Source organism: Narcine bancroftii, chromosome 6, assembly GCF_036971445.1.
Source record: "Narcine bancroftii isolate sNarBan1 chromosome 6, sNarBan1.hap1, whole genome shotgun sequence".
Taxonomy (NCBI): Eukaryota; Metazoa; Chordata; class Chondrichthyes; order Torpediniformes; family Narcinidae; genus Narcine; species Narcine bancroftii.
Window position 1 is genome coordinate 188,799,504 of NC_091474.1, and position 16,054 is coordinate 188,815,557.

General features: G+C 44.5%; 1 protein-coding gene across 2 annotated transcripts in view; it reads left to right on the forward strand.

Annotated features, from left to right (window-relative positions):
- The window catches only part of LOC138736879 (venom phosphodiesterase 2-like), a 161,560-nt gene that overhangs the window by 644 nt on the left and 144,862 nt on the right, over positions 1-16,054 (forward strand). For both annotated transcript variants that reach the window (XM_069887028.1, XM_069887029.1), the window contains exon 2: positions 13,944-14,022. In XM_069887028.1, the coding sequence (XP_069743129.1) occupies positions 13,944-14,022 (79 nt within the window). The remainder of the gene's footprint in view (positions 1-13,943; positions 14,023-16,054) is intronic.

Sequence of the window (16,054 nt, forward strand, 5' to 3'; positions counted from 1 at the left end):
ATGACCCCACATGTGTCTCTTCAACCATCTTCATCCTTGTACCCAACAGGCCTCTATGACTACTGCCGTGTGGCACTGACCTTCACCATTATTAAATGCTTGGAGCGTCTGTTGATGGAAAGCATCAAATCAGGGCTACTGGACACATTTCAATTCGGCAAAAGAGGTAACAGTTCCACAGGCTATCTATAGCCTTGCCCCATTCACTCTGTCCTGACCCACCTGGAGAAGGATACCTCTGGGGTTGGTAAGGGATTACTTAAGGTGTTCTAGGAGTGCAAGAAAAAAAGGGTTGAGAACCACTTGTATATACAAATATTGTTTTGTTAATATGAGAGGCTCATATAGATAGTGTGAGCAGTCCCTTTGGTCATTCAGCATTTTCACAAGCCAATGTCTCCATCTCATCGACTCTGGGCACCTCCCTCCGGCCCCACGGCCACCAACCTCATTGTCTCCCATCTTTGCACCGTCCATGTCTACCTTCTATCCAAGATACATAAACCTAACCATCTGGGAATACTCATTGTCTCTGCTTGCTCTTGCCCCATGGAACTAATTTCATTCTACCTTGACTCTGACTTTTCTCCCATAGTTCAATCCCTCCCCACCTACATCCACAACACCCCACGCACCCTCCACTTCCTCCAAGACTTTAGATTTCCTGAACTGGACCTCCTCATCTTCACGATGGATGTACAATCTCTTTACACCTCCATTCGCCATACAGAAGGCCTCCAAGAACTTCACTTTTTCCTGGACCTCAGACCTGAGAAGTCACCTTTCACCACCACCCTTCTCCACCTGGCAGAACTTGTCCTCACGCTTAACAATTTTTTCTTTCACTCATCCCACCGCCTCCAGATTAAAGGAGTAGCCATGGGTACCTGCATGGGTCCCAGCTATGCTTGCCTGTTTGTGGGTTTTGTATGTAGGGTTACTTATGGGTTGAAAGGCTGCAGAGATATGGGTGGAGCAAGATCCCCCAACTTTCCCTCTGGTACATCAACGACTACATCAGGGTGGCCTCATGCATCCATGATGAGCTCATCAACTTCATTAATTTTTCAGCCATTTTCCACCTTGATCTCAAACTCCCCTGCTCCATCTCTGATGACCCTCTCCCTTTTCTGGATCTCTCTGTCTCCAAATCCTCCAACTCCCACAACTACCTGGACTTCTTGTCCTTGCACCCTGTCCCCTACAAGGACTCCATCCCCTTCTCTCAATTTCTCCATCTCTGTTGCATCTCACACACACGCTTCCATCTTTCTAACCCCCCCCCTCCACCCTATTTTCTTTTCTCTTTCTGAACTGGTTCAATCTGCTTATTAATGTGGTGGAACACGGTACTGTGGGCATGTCTGGACATGTCCTCACTGGACTGGGCAGGCTGGCCCACCTTCTGTACCTGTAGCTCCTCCCCATGAGAACTCCTAAAAAGGCTCAGAACCCTAGTCTCCTCCCGCATGCCTTGCCCTGGAGATGAGCCAGCAGCAGGCAGAGACATGTCTGGGTCTTCTGATCAATAAAGCCTTTGACTACTTGCTTCGAGTCTGCGAGTGGTCATTGCACCACAATTTATTAATCAGAATTTTAAAGTGCCATGGACAAGGCAATCTGACTGGAGAAACTGGAGATCGATTCAAAGGATCCAGAGGCTACACTGTTTGAAGGCCCACCCGAGGTGCAACAGAATCACAGCAGGTGGTGATCGGGATGACCCGCTCATCACAGCTGTGGGCCACTGAGCGTACCAATGAATTTCCAACTGCACTGAATACAAAGAGGCAATGGCCCAACTCCGCTCCGAGGAACGCGATGTATGCACGCTTCCAGCTTGGCTCCCGACGCCAGGGTCCAGGTGAGTCACTTGACAATTTTGTGAGGGGCCATGTGGGAGCTGAGATGAGAATGCGGGTGCCAGGTTGTGATTGCTGGATTCTGCTCCCATCAAATACGGGAATGACTCCTGGAGAAAGGCAGTTGGTCCCTTCAGGAAGCGGTGCAGATGGCCCAGCAATGGAGACTGCTTAAAAGAACGCGGAGGCCTTCTCAGCAGGCCAGGTGTGGAGAATGGGTGGCATCATCTTGGGACTTAAGGCCTCTGACTGCCACTGCAACCACTCACGAATGTACTGACCAGCCTGTAGTGCGACCTGCTTGAACTGCAGGAGGAAAGGACACTATCCCAGGGTACGTCGTTCTAAGCCCCACTCAGGCAGTGCTGCATTTAGACTGCAACCTGTATCGCCATCTTGGGCCAACCCAATTGTGTCGTCATTTCTGGTTGCTGAGAACAGAACTTCCGGGCCAAGGACTGGATGACATGGAGGAATGTCACATATCATTTCACATGCGGACTCCACCGCGTGCGATCCATGTAGGTGGGCATCATGGCAGCAGCGATTTGGTCAATGAGCTAATGTTGGCTTCTATCTTGCTGGACCAGAGTAGACAACACCAGTTAGGGTGATTGATGATGGACATTGAGGTAAATGATCACGTCACTGGCTGCCTATTTGATATGGGAAGCACCGAGAGCTTCATACACTTGGGGATAGCTGAAAGTTATTCCTGTGTCTCCAGCCAAGTACAAGGTAGCACTAGCCTCCAAATCCCTCTTTGCAGAAATCCGCAGAAGGTGCACTGTGACCCTAACCATGGGGGCACCAAATATAAGAACTTCAGACTGCTGGTGATGCCCCACCTCTGCATACCCGTCATATTGGGGCTGGATTTTCAGTGCCAGCTTAAGAGTCTGCTGATGCAGTTTGATGGCACCCACCCCCCCCCCCCCCCCTCACCATCCATAATAACCAATTCCAGGAAGCCCCTCTCCTGCACCTGGAAGGGGCCCAAATGCTCACCCGAATGCCAGGCTGGGCTCCCAACCTGTAGATAGGCCACCCTCTGGGTCTCTCTGCTGTTCCAAACTTCACACCGGGCTGTAAACATGTGGCCAGAAAGAGCAGGTGATACAGCCCCGAGGACAGGGAATTCATTGAGATGGAGTGGCGGCTGGGGGAGGGCATAATAGAACTGAGTAACAGTCCCTTGAGGGTGTAAGTAGTGGTGGTGAAGAGTGGGGAGAAGTACCAAATAGTGATAGACTATAGTCAGACCATCAACCGGTTCACCTTACTGGGCACCTACCCTTTGCCCTGCATAGCTGATAAGGTGAACAAGATCACCATGTATAGGGTCTTCTCTACCATAGTCCTCAAATCGATGTATCACCAAATCCCAATTCGCCTAAAAGACCAGCCATACGTGGTGTTGGAGGCCAATGGCTGACTCTACCATTTTCTACAGTCCCATTCAGCCTCATGAATGTGGTGCCAGAGTTCCAAAGGGAAATGGACCACATGGTGGATGGCAATGAACTAAAGGCTACGGATCCATATCTGGAAAATTAAACAATTTGCAGCCATGACCAGAAGGAACACGACGAGAACCTGCAGTGTTTCCTGGCCACTGCAAAGGCCCTCAGTCTCACATATAATAAGAAAAAGTGTATTTTTAGCAACAAGTGGCTGGCAATCCTGGGGTACATGGTGGAGCATGGTGTCATCGCCCCTGTCCCCAAGAGCATGTGGCCCCTTCTGGAATTACCTTTGCCACAGAACCCCAAGGATTTTAAAAAGGTGCCTGGGGTTCTTCTCATTTATGCCCAATGGATCTCCAACTATGCAGACAAGGCCAAATCCCTAGTGAAAACCAATACCTTTCCCCTATTGGCGGAAGCCCATAAGGCTTTTGAGGGCACCAGGGACGAGATTGCCAAGGCGGGATTGCAAACCATTGATGAATCCATCCTGTTCCAAGTGGAAAGTGATGCATCCAACTTTGCTATGTCCGCCACATTGAACCAAGCAGGCAGGTCAGTGTTTTTTTTTCCCCCGCACCCTCCAAGGCCCTGAACACAGGCACTCCGCCTTCGAGAAGGAGGCACAAGCTATAGTGGAGGCCATGCGCCATTGGAGGCACTGCTTGTCCACAGACCATTCACCCTGCTGATGGACTAGAAAGCTGCTTGTTTATGTTTAGCAATAAACAGTAGGTAAAATCAAAATTGGCAAGATCATGAAGTGGAGAATTGAGCTGTCCACCTACAATTATGAAATCTTGTAGTGTGTGGGCAAGCTCATTGAGCCACCTGATGCCCTTTCCAGGGAATGTGTGCCAGGGTGCAAGTTGTTTGGCTCCAGGGCCTCCACAATAGCATCTGCCACCCAGGGGTCATAAGGCTCTTCCATTTTGTGAGGGCCCGTAACCTCCCCTTCTCAGTGGAGGAAGGTCAGTGAGCTGACTCACAATTGCTCGATTTGTGTGGAATGCAAGCTGCAATTTTACAAACCAGAGAGAGCCCAAGTCATCAAGGCCACTCACCCCTTTGAATGTCTCAGCATGGACTTCAAGGGGTCCCTCCCGTCCATGAATCAGAACATCTATCTCCTGAGCATCGTGGACAAGTACTCACGTTTCCCATTCGCCATCCCCTGCCCTATTCATGGTCATTAAAGCACTCCACACAGTATTAGAAACAGAAAATAGGTGTAGGAGTAGGCCATTTGGCCCTTCAAGCCTACACCACCATTCATTTTGATCATTGGATGATCATCCACTCAATACCCTGTTCCAGCTCTCTCTCCATACCCCCCGATTCCCCTTAGTCACAAGTACTAAATCTAACTCTCCCTTAAATATAGCTATGGAACCGGCCTCAATCACTTCCTGTGGCAGAGAATTCCATAAATGCACCACCCTCTGAGTGAAAAAATTCTTCCTCATCTCAGTCCTAAAGGACTTCCCCTTTATCCTTAAACTGTGATTCCTGGTTCTAGACTTGCTCAACATTGGGAACAATCTTCCTGCATCTAGCCTGTCAAATCCCTTAAGAATTTTGAACGTTTCTATTAAATCTCCTCTTAATCGTCTAAACCCCAGCGAGTACAAGCCCAGTTGTTCTAGCCTTTCTTCATATGCAAGTCCCGCCATCTCTGGTATCAATCTGGTAAACCTTTTCTGCACTCTCTCCATGGCAATGGTGTCCTTCCTCAAAACTGAACACAATACTCCAAGTGAGGTCTCACCAAGGCCTCATTCTGTTCGGATACCCCAGTTATATACATAGCGACCGGGGATCCACTTTCATGAGTGAGGAGTTGAAACAATACTTCCTTTCCAAGGGCTTAGCTACGGGCAGAATCACCAGCTACAACCCCTGCAGGTGGAGAGGGAGATTGGTATGATCTGGTAGGCAGTCCATTTGGCCCTCAAGTCGAAAGGGATGTCTGTATTCCAATGGGAAGAGGCCCTGCCAGAGGTGCTGTATGCCACCAGGTCCCTACTTTGCTCAGCAACCTACGCTATACCTTGTGAAAAATTGTTCTCATTCCCAAGGAGGTCGGTGTTGGGAATCATGTTGCCGGTCTGGCTGACGACCCTGGGGCCAGTGGTTCTCTGGAAGCATGTTAGAACCTACAATGCAGACCCACTGGTTGAGGAAGTGCACCTCCTGAATGCGCACCTCCAGTATGCGCTGGTAAGGTACCTGGATGGACGGAACGATGCAGTGAGTGGGTCCCCTCATGGGAGGTTCACCCAATTTCCCCCAGGAAGTGACTAGTTGGCCCCAGGGATTACCCTGACAATTTAAGTAGTGATCCCACCTCCAATATAGCCCCTCGGGTGTTCCCTCCCATCCCATTGTTTTAAACAAATTCCCCACCCTCTACGGACTCAGTAGACACAGAACTGAGCTGTTCAGTCCTCTAACATCCAGCCGAGCGATCAAGCCATCGTACCATTGGAACAAATGATACAGCCAGCACTACTTCAGGGATTTCGGCACCGAATAAAACCCCTGGAGCAGCTGAACCTTTGAACTGTATGGACTACAAGACCTGTGCCAATGGGAGTTGCCCTGCATCACCCCGCCAGACTTCATTTAAAAAAAAAGGAGGGGCGGATATGGTGGAACAGGGTACTGCAGGCATATCCTCACTGGGCTGGGCAGGGGCCTGCCTTCTGTACCTGTAGCCCCTCCCCATAAGACCCCCTAATAAAGGCCAAGATCCCTCGTCTCCTCCCTCACACCTGCCTTGGATGTGAGCCAACAGCATGTAGAGACATTCCTGGGTCTTCTCATCAATTAAGCTTTTGACTATCTGCTTCGTGTCTGCGAGTGGTCATTGATCGCGCCACAATTACCCAGATTCTCAACTCACTGGTTCCCCAATACCCTCTCTCTTGTGTTCTTATTTTCCCACCTTTATCTGGTTCCACTCTGACCATCTGTTCTTAACAGATTCTATCATCTAAAGCTTTTTGTTGTCTCCTCTTGTCACCTTCCAGCCTTTGTCACTATCTTCACCAAGGTACGACGGGCTCAGGCCCTAAACATTGGTTATCCTTGGGTTCATACAGCTGCTCAGTGATTTACTGAGTTTCTCCTGCACTTTTGTGTCTGGCGCTTCAATCACAGCATCAACAGATTTTCCTCTTTAACTTCCTAAAGGTAGTTGTTTACTTGCTAACTCTCTCAGCATGAACTTTTTGAGTTCATGTTTTAATCAACCTATTGTGTATATGCAAGCTCGCAGAGTTTTCATATTTCACCACTCACTTAAAAGGGGGAAATCTGTGTAGCTCCAGTTACCAATAGACCATTTCACGTCGGGCCTCCGCCTTGAGACCGGCTATGGGAACTTGTCTAAAAGGCTTCTCCAGCGTCCCATTTATATCCAGAGGTGCCTCGTAGAGCCTTGCGGATCTGACGGAGGTGGGGCAACTGATGACACCCGTCATAAATGAGCGATAGAGCAATGGCCATCTTCACTGCCCATAATCCCCCATGCAACCGCTCTATGGTTCCCAGAACTGTTCCAGCTGTGTGGGGGATTCTGGGTAGGGAAGACTACCATTGCTCTGCCACATTTTGCGCCGCAGAGAGCGGCCCCCAAGGCCAAAGCAGCTCGGTGTGGCTGACCCAGTCTGCACTGACCGCCCCCTGATGACCCCAGCTGCCCCACCAGTCCCTACTGTTCTGACTGCCCTGATGGTCCTCACCCCTGCTGACAGTTCCCACTGTCCCACAGTCCCCACTGGCTCCCACTGACATTCCCCACTGCCCCGACTGCTTCCCACTGTCCCTGATTTGGAGGGAGAGGGGTGATTGGGGAGATGGGTCGTAAGCTGATGGCATCATCAGCCCTCCCAAAATCAACCACTTAGTGTGGCTGTACATTCAGCAGAGGGCTGTGGTGCAGAGATTATCCCTCTCAGAGAGGGGTTGGAATATACGACTTGGAAACCACCTCCACGTATTCAGAAAGGTAGGTGAACATGAGTTTTCACAGGGTTTCTCCGCCTTTACTTCTCAACTTTTGGGCTACCTGAAATAGCTATAGAAGGTCAAGAATAAACTTAGATTTATCAGGCTGCACTTTCTTCAGCTCTTCTGTGTATTTATTTCCCTGGGTTCTGTTGTTTTTTATTTTTACTAGTACTTCTGATGGACACTAGCCAGTTGATTAACATCTGCAAGGCTGATGAGCTGAGTCAATTAACCTGGCAGTTCTGCCCATGCAGCTTGGACATTTAATCCACTCAAAAGTGTTTGATTTGGTGAGATATTTTGAACTAATAGGACTGCTGCTACAACAGCATTGTGATGACGTGTCGTGGACTTTTGGCCAGAGGCCAGGATCACAGTTTAAATCCTGACATTAAGTGAAAGAATTTCAATTCAACTAATTATGTAAATCTGAAATAAAAAGCTAAATCCATAATAGTAATTGGAAAATTACTGAATTTCATTTAAAACAAATCGGGTTCAATAATTTCCTTAGGGCAGTGGGTCTCAATCTTTTTCTTTCTACTCACATACCACCTGAAGCAATCCCTTACTAATCACAGAACACTGCTGTCATAGGGAATACTTAAAGTGGAAAAAGGTTGAGAACCACTGTTCTAATTGTACCTAATTGGCTTGTTATGTGAATGGTTTCATAACTCCAAAGGAAATGGGCCAATGACAATTTTTCTCAGGTAAAATATTTTAGTAACATTTGGGTCTAGAGCAGTGATTTTCAACCTTCCCTTCCCACTCGTATACCAACTTAAGCAGCCCTCCTTACTAATCACAGAGCACCAATGGCATAGGTATTATTAAAGTGGTACATGAGTGAAAAGAAAAAGGTTGAGAACCACTGCTTTAGAGAATAAAGTAAATTTAAAAAAAAAACACTGAAGGAGAATGGAACCAATTATCCAAGTGCAAGTTTCAAATTAAAAAGCTCTGACCTCAGTGGCTGGTCTCAAATGAACTTGGTGTTCAGATAATCTTCATTGATTGGAAGATTTACAAGAATGCTGTTGAAAGTTCAGGAAGAGTTACAGGGAAAAATTAAATACATTTTGGATTTATTCCCTGGAGCATAGAAAAATAAAGGGATAATAGTATAAAATAAAAACTATGAAGAGTCTGTATAGATTAAATGCAAGTAGGTTTTTTCCACAGTGATTAAGTAAGATCAGAACTAGAGGGCAATGGTTAAGGGTGGAATGTTAAATATTTAAAGGGAAGATGAGGATGAATTTCTTCACACAGAGTGATGAGAATGTGGATGGAGTCAGTAGCTGAATTGGTAAATGCGGGCTCAGCTTTGACAAGAAAAGTTTGGATGGCAGTATGGAGGGCTATGTTTGGGGAGCAGGTCATTGGGACTGGCAGAATAATAGTTCAGCACAAACTAAACGGAGGAAGGTCCTGTTTTTGTGCTGTATCATTTGGTTTTTATCTGGCCCCACTGCTTTGCTGCTGTCACTCCAATTGACCTATTTAAAAAGATGCATGAAAATTTTCATTTTTTTAAATTTGCTTGATTTTTATTTAATTTCCATGATGTAAATGGTTTTATAATGTCAAGATTTAATTTATTATCATTGTAATAAAACAGTGTGATATTAAATGAAATTTCTTTTTGCCTGCTGCAGGGCAGACAGATTCACTAATGGCAGGAATTGCCTAAGCACCTCTTACAGTCAGAGAGAGAGAAATAAAAGAGAGTCTCTCCAGAGTCACAGAGAATCTGTAGATTTGCCTCCAGCCCTTCCACAGCCACACCAAGTCCAGTCCAAACCACGGGCAACCCTAGTTCCAGATTCAATTTTTAAAATTTTATTTTAAAAATAACATTTGTTTCTAAATATCTCTGCTATTGGATGAGGTGAGTGGTCTGACACCATGAGGTGTCAGAAGGCCATGAAGGTGTTTTGTGGGAAGGGTATCAGGATTGGCTGCCTGAGGGTGAACTAGGCTTTGCAGACTCTGTTCAAGAGCTGCACATCCTCGGAATCCATGCATTTCCATATTTTCATTCCAGCATAGGGAAGACATTGGAGGTAAACATGAGGTGTGGGCTGGGTAAAAGACAACCCCATCAGGAATGGATGTGAATGACGACCTCGCAGTCAGCATGTACCAATAACACTTCAAAAATCACTTTGCTTCTCTAAAGAAGAACATAGAATATTACAGTACAGTACAGGCACTTTGGCCCACAATGTTGTGCAGGTCTATGTAAAGCTACTCAACAAACTAAATCTTCCCTACCTCACACCTATAACACTCTATTTTTCATGCATCCATGTCCCTGTCCCTATTGTCCCTATTTACCACCTTTACACTCTTCCCCCCTTACCCCACCTGCATATAATTCCAGCAATGTATTCCAAGTGCCCATTACTGTTTTTTTTAATAGAAGGAAACTTACCCCGATGCTTCACATAACTTCCCTCCCTTCACTTTGTACATGCATCCTCTGGCATTTGTTAATCTCGCCCTGGGAAATGGTGCTGGCTGCCCACCCTATTAATGCCTTCCTTAATCTTGTAGACCTCTAAGTCACTTCTCATCCTTATTTGTTCCAAAGAGAATAGCTCTAGCTCTGTTAACCTTGCCTCCAATCCAGGCAACATCCTGCGATATATCCTCTGTACCCTTTCAATAGCTTCCACATCTTTCCTCTAATGAGGTGACAGAATTCAGCACAATATTCCAAGTGTGGTCCCTTCTTTTTTTTCTTTTTAAAATATATTTACTGAGTTTAACTTAAAAAAAAAACATACACACCTACTGATTCAATACATGGTCTGAACTATAAGACTGATAATTTGTACTTCTCAAATAGTATCTTAATCATACCATTCTTAATCATTCTTAATCTTTGTCAAAATATCTCAAAAGGAAAAAAAACCAGAAAAAATGAACCCCCCCCCCACCCCCGGTTAAATAACCCCCTCCCTCTAAACAAGATTAGCTTGCATGTCTAATATAAATAGGAAACAAAAGACGACATGTTGAAACCATACAACACAGCTGAGGAGCACCCAAACACCTTAATTCTCTAAATTATTGTATAATCCATAAATTGGCCCCATATCTTGTAAAAATTCCAAGTGTGCACTTACCAGAGTTTTATGGAGCTGCAACATTACTTCGTCTCTTGAACTCAATCTCCTGAATTAATGAAGGCCAACATACAATGAGGCTCCTTAATGCCCCTTTCAATCTGTGTGTCAAGCTTGAGAGATCCTGATATTTGGACTCCAAGGTCCCTCTGTTCTTCACTGTTAAGAATCCTGTCATTAGCCATGTAGCCTGCTATCAAGTTTGATCTTCCAAAATGCATCATTATACACTCTTCTGTCTCGTTTTGCATCCTGTTTCTATCATGTTGTAACCTATGACAGCCGTCAGTGCTATGCACAACACTTCCTACCTTTGAGTTACCTGCAAACTTACTGACCTAACCCTTTACTAATTTGTCTAGGTTATTTCTAAAAATCAGAAAGACCAGGGATCCCCAAACAAATACTGACCTCCAGGTAGAAAATGTTCCATCTACTACTACCCTCCGCTTTCTCCAGGCAAGCTAACTTTCCATGGATCTCATGCCTCTTTATGTTTCTCCACGGGGGATCTTTGTCAGTGGGTGGCATAGTTAGCATAATAGTTAATGGAAAATTAGCGCTAGCAACCTGGATTCATTCCAGCACTGTCATTAAGAAGTTTGTATGTTCTCCCCATGTCTCCATGGGTTTCTTCCATGTGCTCTGGTTTCCTCCCACCCTTAATCATAGGGGTTAATTGGGATATTCGGGTGGCATAGGGTTGTGGGCCAGGAGGTCCTTTTACAGCGCTGTATGCCTAAATTAACTGATTTCATAAAATCCATACACACCACAACTATTCCTCTATATTCATCCATTTTTTTTGGTATTTCCTCAAAAAATTCAATTAGTTTTGTAAGACATGAATTTCCCCTGACAAAGCCATGCTGAGAAGACTATACTTTTCTAAATAGTTGTAAATCTTGTTCCTAAGAATTATCTCCAATAATTTTCCCACCACTGACGTCAGACTCACTGGTCATTAATTCCCAGTATTCTCCATGTTAACTTTTTATAGAAGGGCACCACATTTGCCATTCTCCAATCCTCTGGCACTTCCCTTGTGGCGAGGGAGGATGCAAAGATTATTGCCTCAACCCCAGCAATTTCCTTCCTTGATTCCTGTAACACCTAGGATATATCTTGTCTGGTCTGGGATTATTAATTTTAATTGTTTTTAAGAAGATCTAGCACTTCCTCTTTCTTAACCTCAACAAGCTTGTTCAATACTGACCTCACATTGACCAAGATCCCTCTCTTTGGTGAACACTGAAGCAAAATGTTCATTTAGGACCTTCCCTACTTCCTCACCCTGCACATGTTGCCTCCCTTATTCTTAAGTGGCCTTGCCTTCATTCTCATCATCCTTCTGTTCTCCACATATGCATAAAATGCCTTAGGGATTTCCTTAATCCTATTCAAAGGTCTTCTGCCCCTTCTAGCTCTCCTAAGTCCTTTCTTAAGTTCCTTCCTGGCTACCATATAATTCTCACGAGTCCTTGCCATCTTTTGTTTCCTAAACTTTCTGTATGCTTTCTTCTTTCCCCTTAACTAGCTCTCTCACCTCTATTGTCAACCACAATTCCCTTATCAACCATTTTTCCCTCTCTCAGTGGGACAAACCTATCCAGGACCTAACCATCCTCCACATTATTTCTGCACTTCTCCCTGGGAACATCTGTTCTCAATGTACTCTCCCTAGTTTCTGCATAACTCCATTGTAATTAAACTATTTACTATTTTGTCTATTCTTATCCTTATCCATAATAAATGCTAGCGGTCAGGGACTTGTGATCACTTTTGCTAAAATCCTCCCTCCTGATCACCTGACAAGGTTCATTACCCAGTATCCATGACTTTGAACCCCTGCACCCTGAAACCAACTCTTTAGCCACACATCCATCTGCCATAACTTCCAATACCAATCCTCACTGGTGCGTGGCACAGAAAACAATCCCGAAATTGCCACCCTTGAAGTCTGCTTTTTATCTACTTTCCTAGCTCCATGTATTTCCTCTTCAGGACCTCATCCTTTATTCCAATCTATATCATTAGTACAAACATGGACCATGACAAGTGGCTGCTCACCCTGCTGCTTGAGAATGCTTTGGACTTGATCTAAGACATCCCTGACTATGGCATCTGTGAGGCAACATACCATCTGGGAGCCTTGATCTTGTGCACAGATCCTCTTATCTGTTACCCTAATTATTGAATCCCCCATTCTGACAGCTCTCTTTTTTTCTCCTTCCTTTCTGAGCTGAAGCACTAGGCTCTGTGCCAGAGACCTGACTACCATCTCTTGTCCTTGGTAGATTGTCCCCCACAACAGTATCCAAAATAGTTTACTTATTGTTGAGGGGAGTGGCCACAGGGGTATTCTGCAATGACTGCCTATTTCCCTTCCCTCTCCTAACAGTCACCCAAATACCTGCCTCTTGTTTCTGGCTGTGTCTGTGTCCTCCTGAATAATCCAGAGTTCAGCTCCAGTTCCATTTCCCTAACACTGACTGAAAGGATCTGCAGCTGGCTGCATCTCTTGCAGGTGTAGTCATCAGGAGTACACTGCTGTCCCAGATTTCCTACATCTGCAATTGGAGCCTTAGCTGCCATCTACTCAGGATGATTATGAAAAGATCTTGTCTGACTTTACTGCACCTGTAGGAGGGCCAAAGCCTCCGCTTGCCAAAGCCTCCAAGTCTCCACTCCTACACTGGGTCACTCATGCACTGACTGCTCTACTTGAACTTCTATTCATTTGCTGCTGGCTTTACCTCTATCACAGACTTCAACCAGTTGTCAAGGGTCTTGCACTGAAACAAAGCACAGCTCCCAAAACTCGCCAGTTACTAAGGATCTCGCTCCACTTCAATTTAAATGCACCTGAAATAAAGAAATGGGAAAAGAAACAACCATATTTCATGGAGACACATCATTGGTATGAACAGACAACTGCAGAAGTGGGATCACGGAGAAAGTCTTCCAGAAGTGGCATTTGTCACCGGATGGGGGGCCAGAATCATTATTACCTGTATCATTTTGAGGAAGTGTACAGAAATAATGTAGGAAAATCATCTCTGTGGGAGCAAAGTGAAGCAAATGCTGGATTTAATCATTTACCTTGACAAGTAGTCAGTAAACATTGGAAGACACTTGCCTGGACGGATAAATTATAGAACAATGAGTTTTCATCTCATTGAAGGTGAAAATTATACCCAATTAAACACATGTCTTTTGTTCAGGTGCCTACTTACATTTTGCTCATACCTTGATGAAGGGCTGAAGCCCGAAACATTGGTTATGTATCTTTACCACATTAAAAGAAAGTACACTGTTTGACCTGCTGTTTCTCCAGCATTTGATTGAACTTGTATGTGGTCTTTTGATGTTTTCAGCACACGTTGGATACTTTTTTGCAAAGTATTGTACAAAAAGATGTTCAGATATATGCAAACTTATGGTATCTATTTCCTTCTATTAAGGTGCTTCTGGCTTTGTTGTTCATTTTACTCCTTGGACTAGGACTTGGTCTTGGGCTCCAATCATGTCATGACAGTGCAGGTAATTAGTGCTGCCTTCTCAGTCATCAGATTTGAAAATTGTTGCTTATTTCCAGTAGGTTTTATTGTTATCTGCTGGACTACCTTGTATCGTTGAAAATTATTCTGGCTACTTTATACAAAATTAGATACAATATGTCCATTAATGGCCACGGAGAGCAACATCTTTGGGTGTATTAAATTGTATCTATCTGCTTTTACAAAAATTGGGGTGAAAAAACATGCAAGTGGTTGCAAGATTTGGGTTGCACCCCAAATGTATGCATGTTGGAATCCCAGTACCTAATAGAAAGCTCCACCTCGATTGTTTCCAAGAGTGTTGCCAGTTTTTAATTGTAGAGATGCAGTGTGGTAACAGCCCTTCTGGCCTATGTGGCCCAAATACATTAATTAACCTGCAAACCCCATATGTTTTTGGAGGATGGGAATAAACCTGAAGGAAACCCATGCGATTATGGAGTGAATGTGCAAACGTTTTACAGACAGCTGGCGCTGTAATCGTGTTGCACAAACCGCTACACTAACCTGGCTGTTAAGTGATTTTTTTAAAAAAACATTTGCCACTCGGATGTTCTGTGTGATCATTGTTCTAGGCCTGATGATGGGCAGAATGTCAGCATAATGCCACAAAATTAATCATGTCATAATTGTAGCATGCTGCTGACATCTGGTGTTGTGGTCATTGCTGTTTCCAAACTACAAGAATTATGTAGATGAGGGGAGCCAGCTCAATGTCTCTAAGTTTTGCTAATCAGAGTCAACTGTGAGGACACAAAATATCTGTAAAATGGAAGGGACCGGTTAAGTGAGCAACCAAAAAAGATGGCAGATGTAGTCTAACATGGGAATTGTTAACATCCAATTTGAAAGGAAGAATGAATAATGAAGTATGGCATGAATAGTGAGAGACTAATTTAAGTTGGTTCTGTGTGAGATCCATATGCTCCTGTTGAAGAAACATGAATTAATTGATTATACACATGAAACATGGTTTCACCTCTACTGTTTTTGAGCTCTCTCTGTCTTTCTCTCATTTTTCTTTTCTCTTTCTTGCTCTTATTCTCCCTTCAGCCCAATTTGTCCAGGCCAGCCATTGTGGAATGGTCTTGTTTGTCTACACTATGTCCAAATCTTTCTAAACCATTCCTATCCACAGATCTGTCCAAATGTCTTTTGATTTTTGTAATTTTACCTCTTTTTTTTTGCAGCTCATTGTAGATGTGGACTATGCTCTGAGTGAAAAATAGTTCCATCTCATCTTCTAACTATCCCCACTAGTTCTAGAATTATTTCCCCTGGGGAAAAGACTGTGAGCATTTACTTCATCCATGCCCAACTTGATCTTGTGTACTTCTGCAAGGTCACACCTCAGCTTGCTATTCTCCAGGGAATGAAGACCCAGCTTCTCCTGAAGATGAAATCCTCCAGAGCTTGTAACATTTTGGTTGGTTTCTTCTGCACCCTTTCTATCTTATTGACATCCTTCCAATAGCTGTGCATTGTACTCCAACTGTGGTCTCACCAATACCTTGTCCAATGTATCATGATGTCCCATATTTTTTAATCCATACTTTGCCCAATGAAAACCATCTTAACAAATGCTTTTGTCACCACCCTATCCACCCATGTTGCCACTTTCAAGTTGGTATACAGGAGAGCAAGCAATTTGAAAACCAAATGGGATTCCCAAATGGGAAAATGAAATAAAAATAGAAAATGCTGGAAAAAAATAAGCAGGTTGGGCAGCATCAGTGAAAAAAGTGAGTAAAAGTTTCATTTGGGGTTCCACACTCTAATCTGATGCTAAACCCTAATCTGATGGAGGAACCTGCAGGTCCCAATTCTTTCATCTCTCCCACATCAGCATTCCTGATGAGACTTTTCATTCTAGCACATCTGAAATGTCCTCCATTTTCAAGCAACATGGTTTCACCTCTACTGTTTTTGAGCTCTCTCTGTCTTTCTTTCTCTCATTTTTCTTTTCTCTTTCTTGCTCTTATTCTCTCGCTCTCTTGCCCTCTCATTTTTCTTTG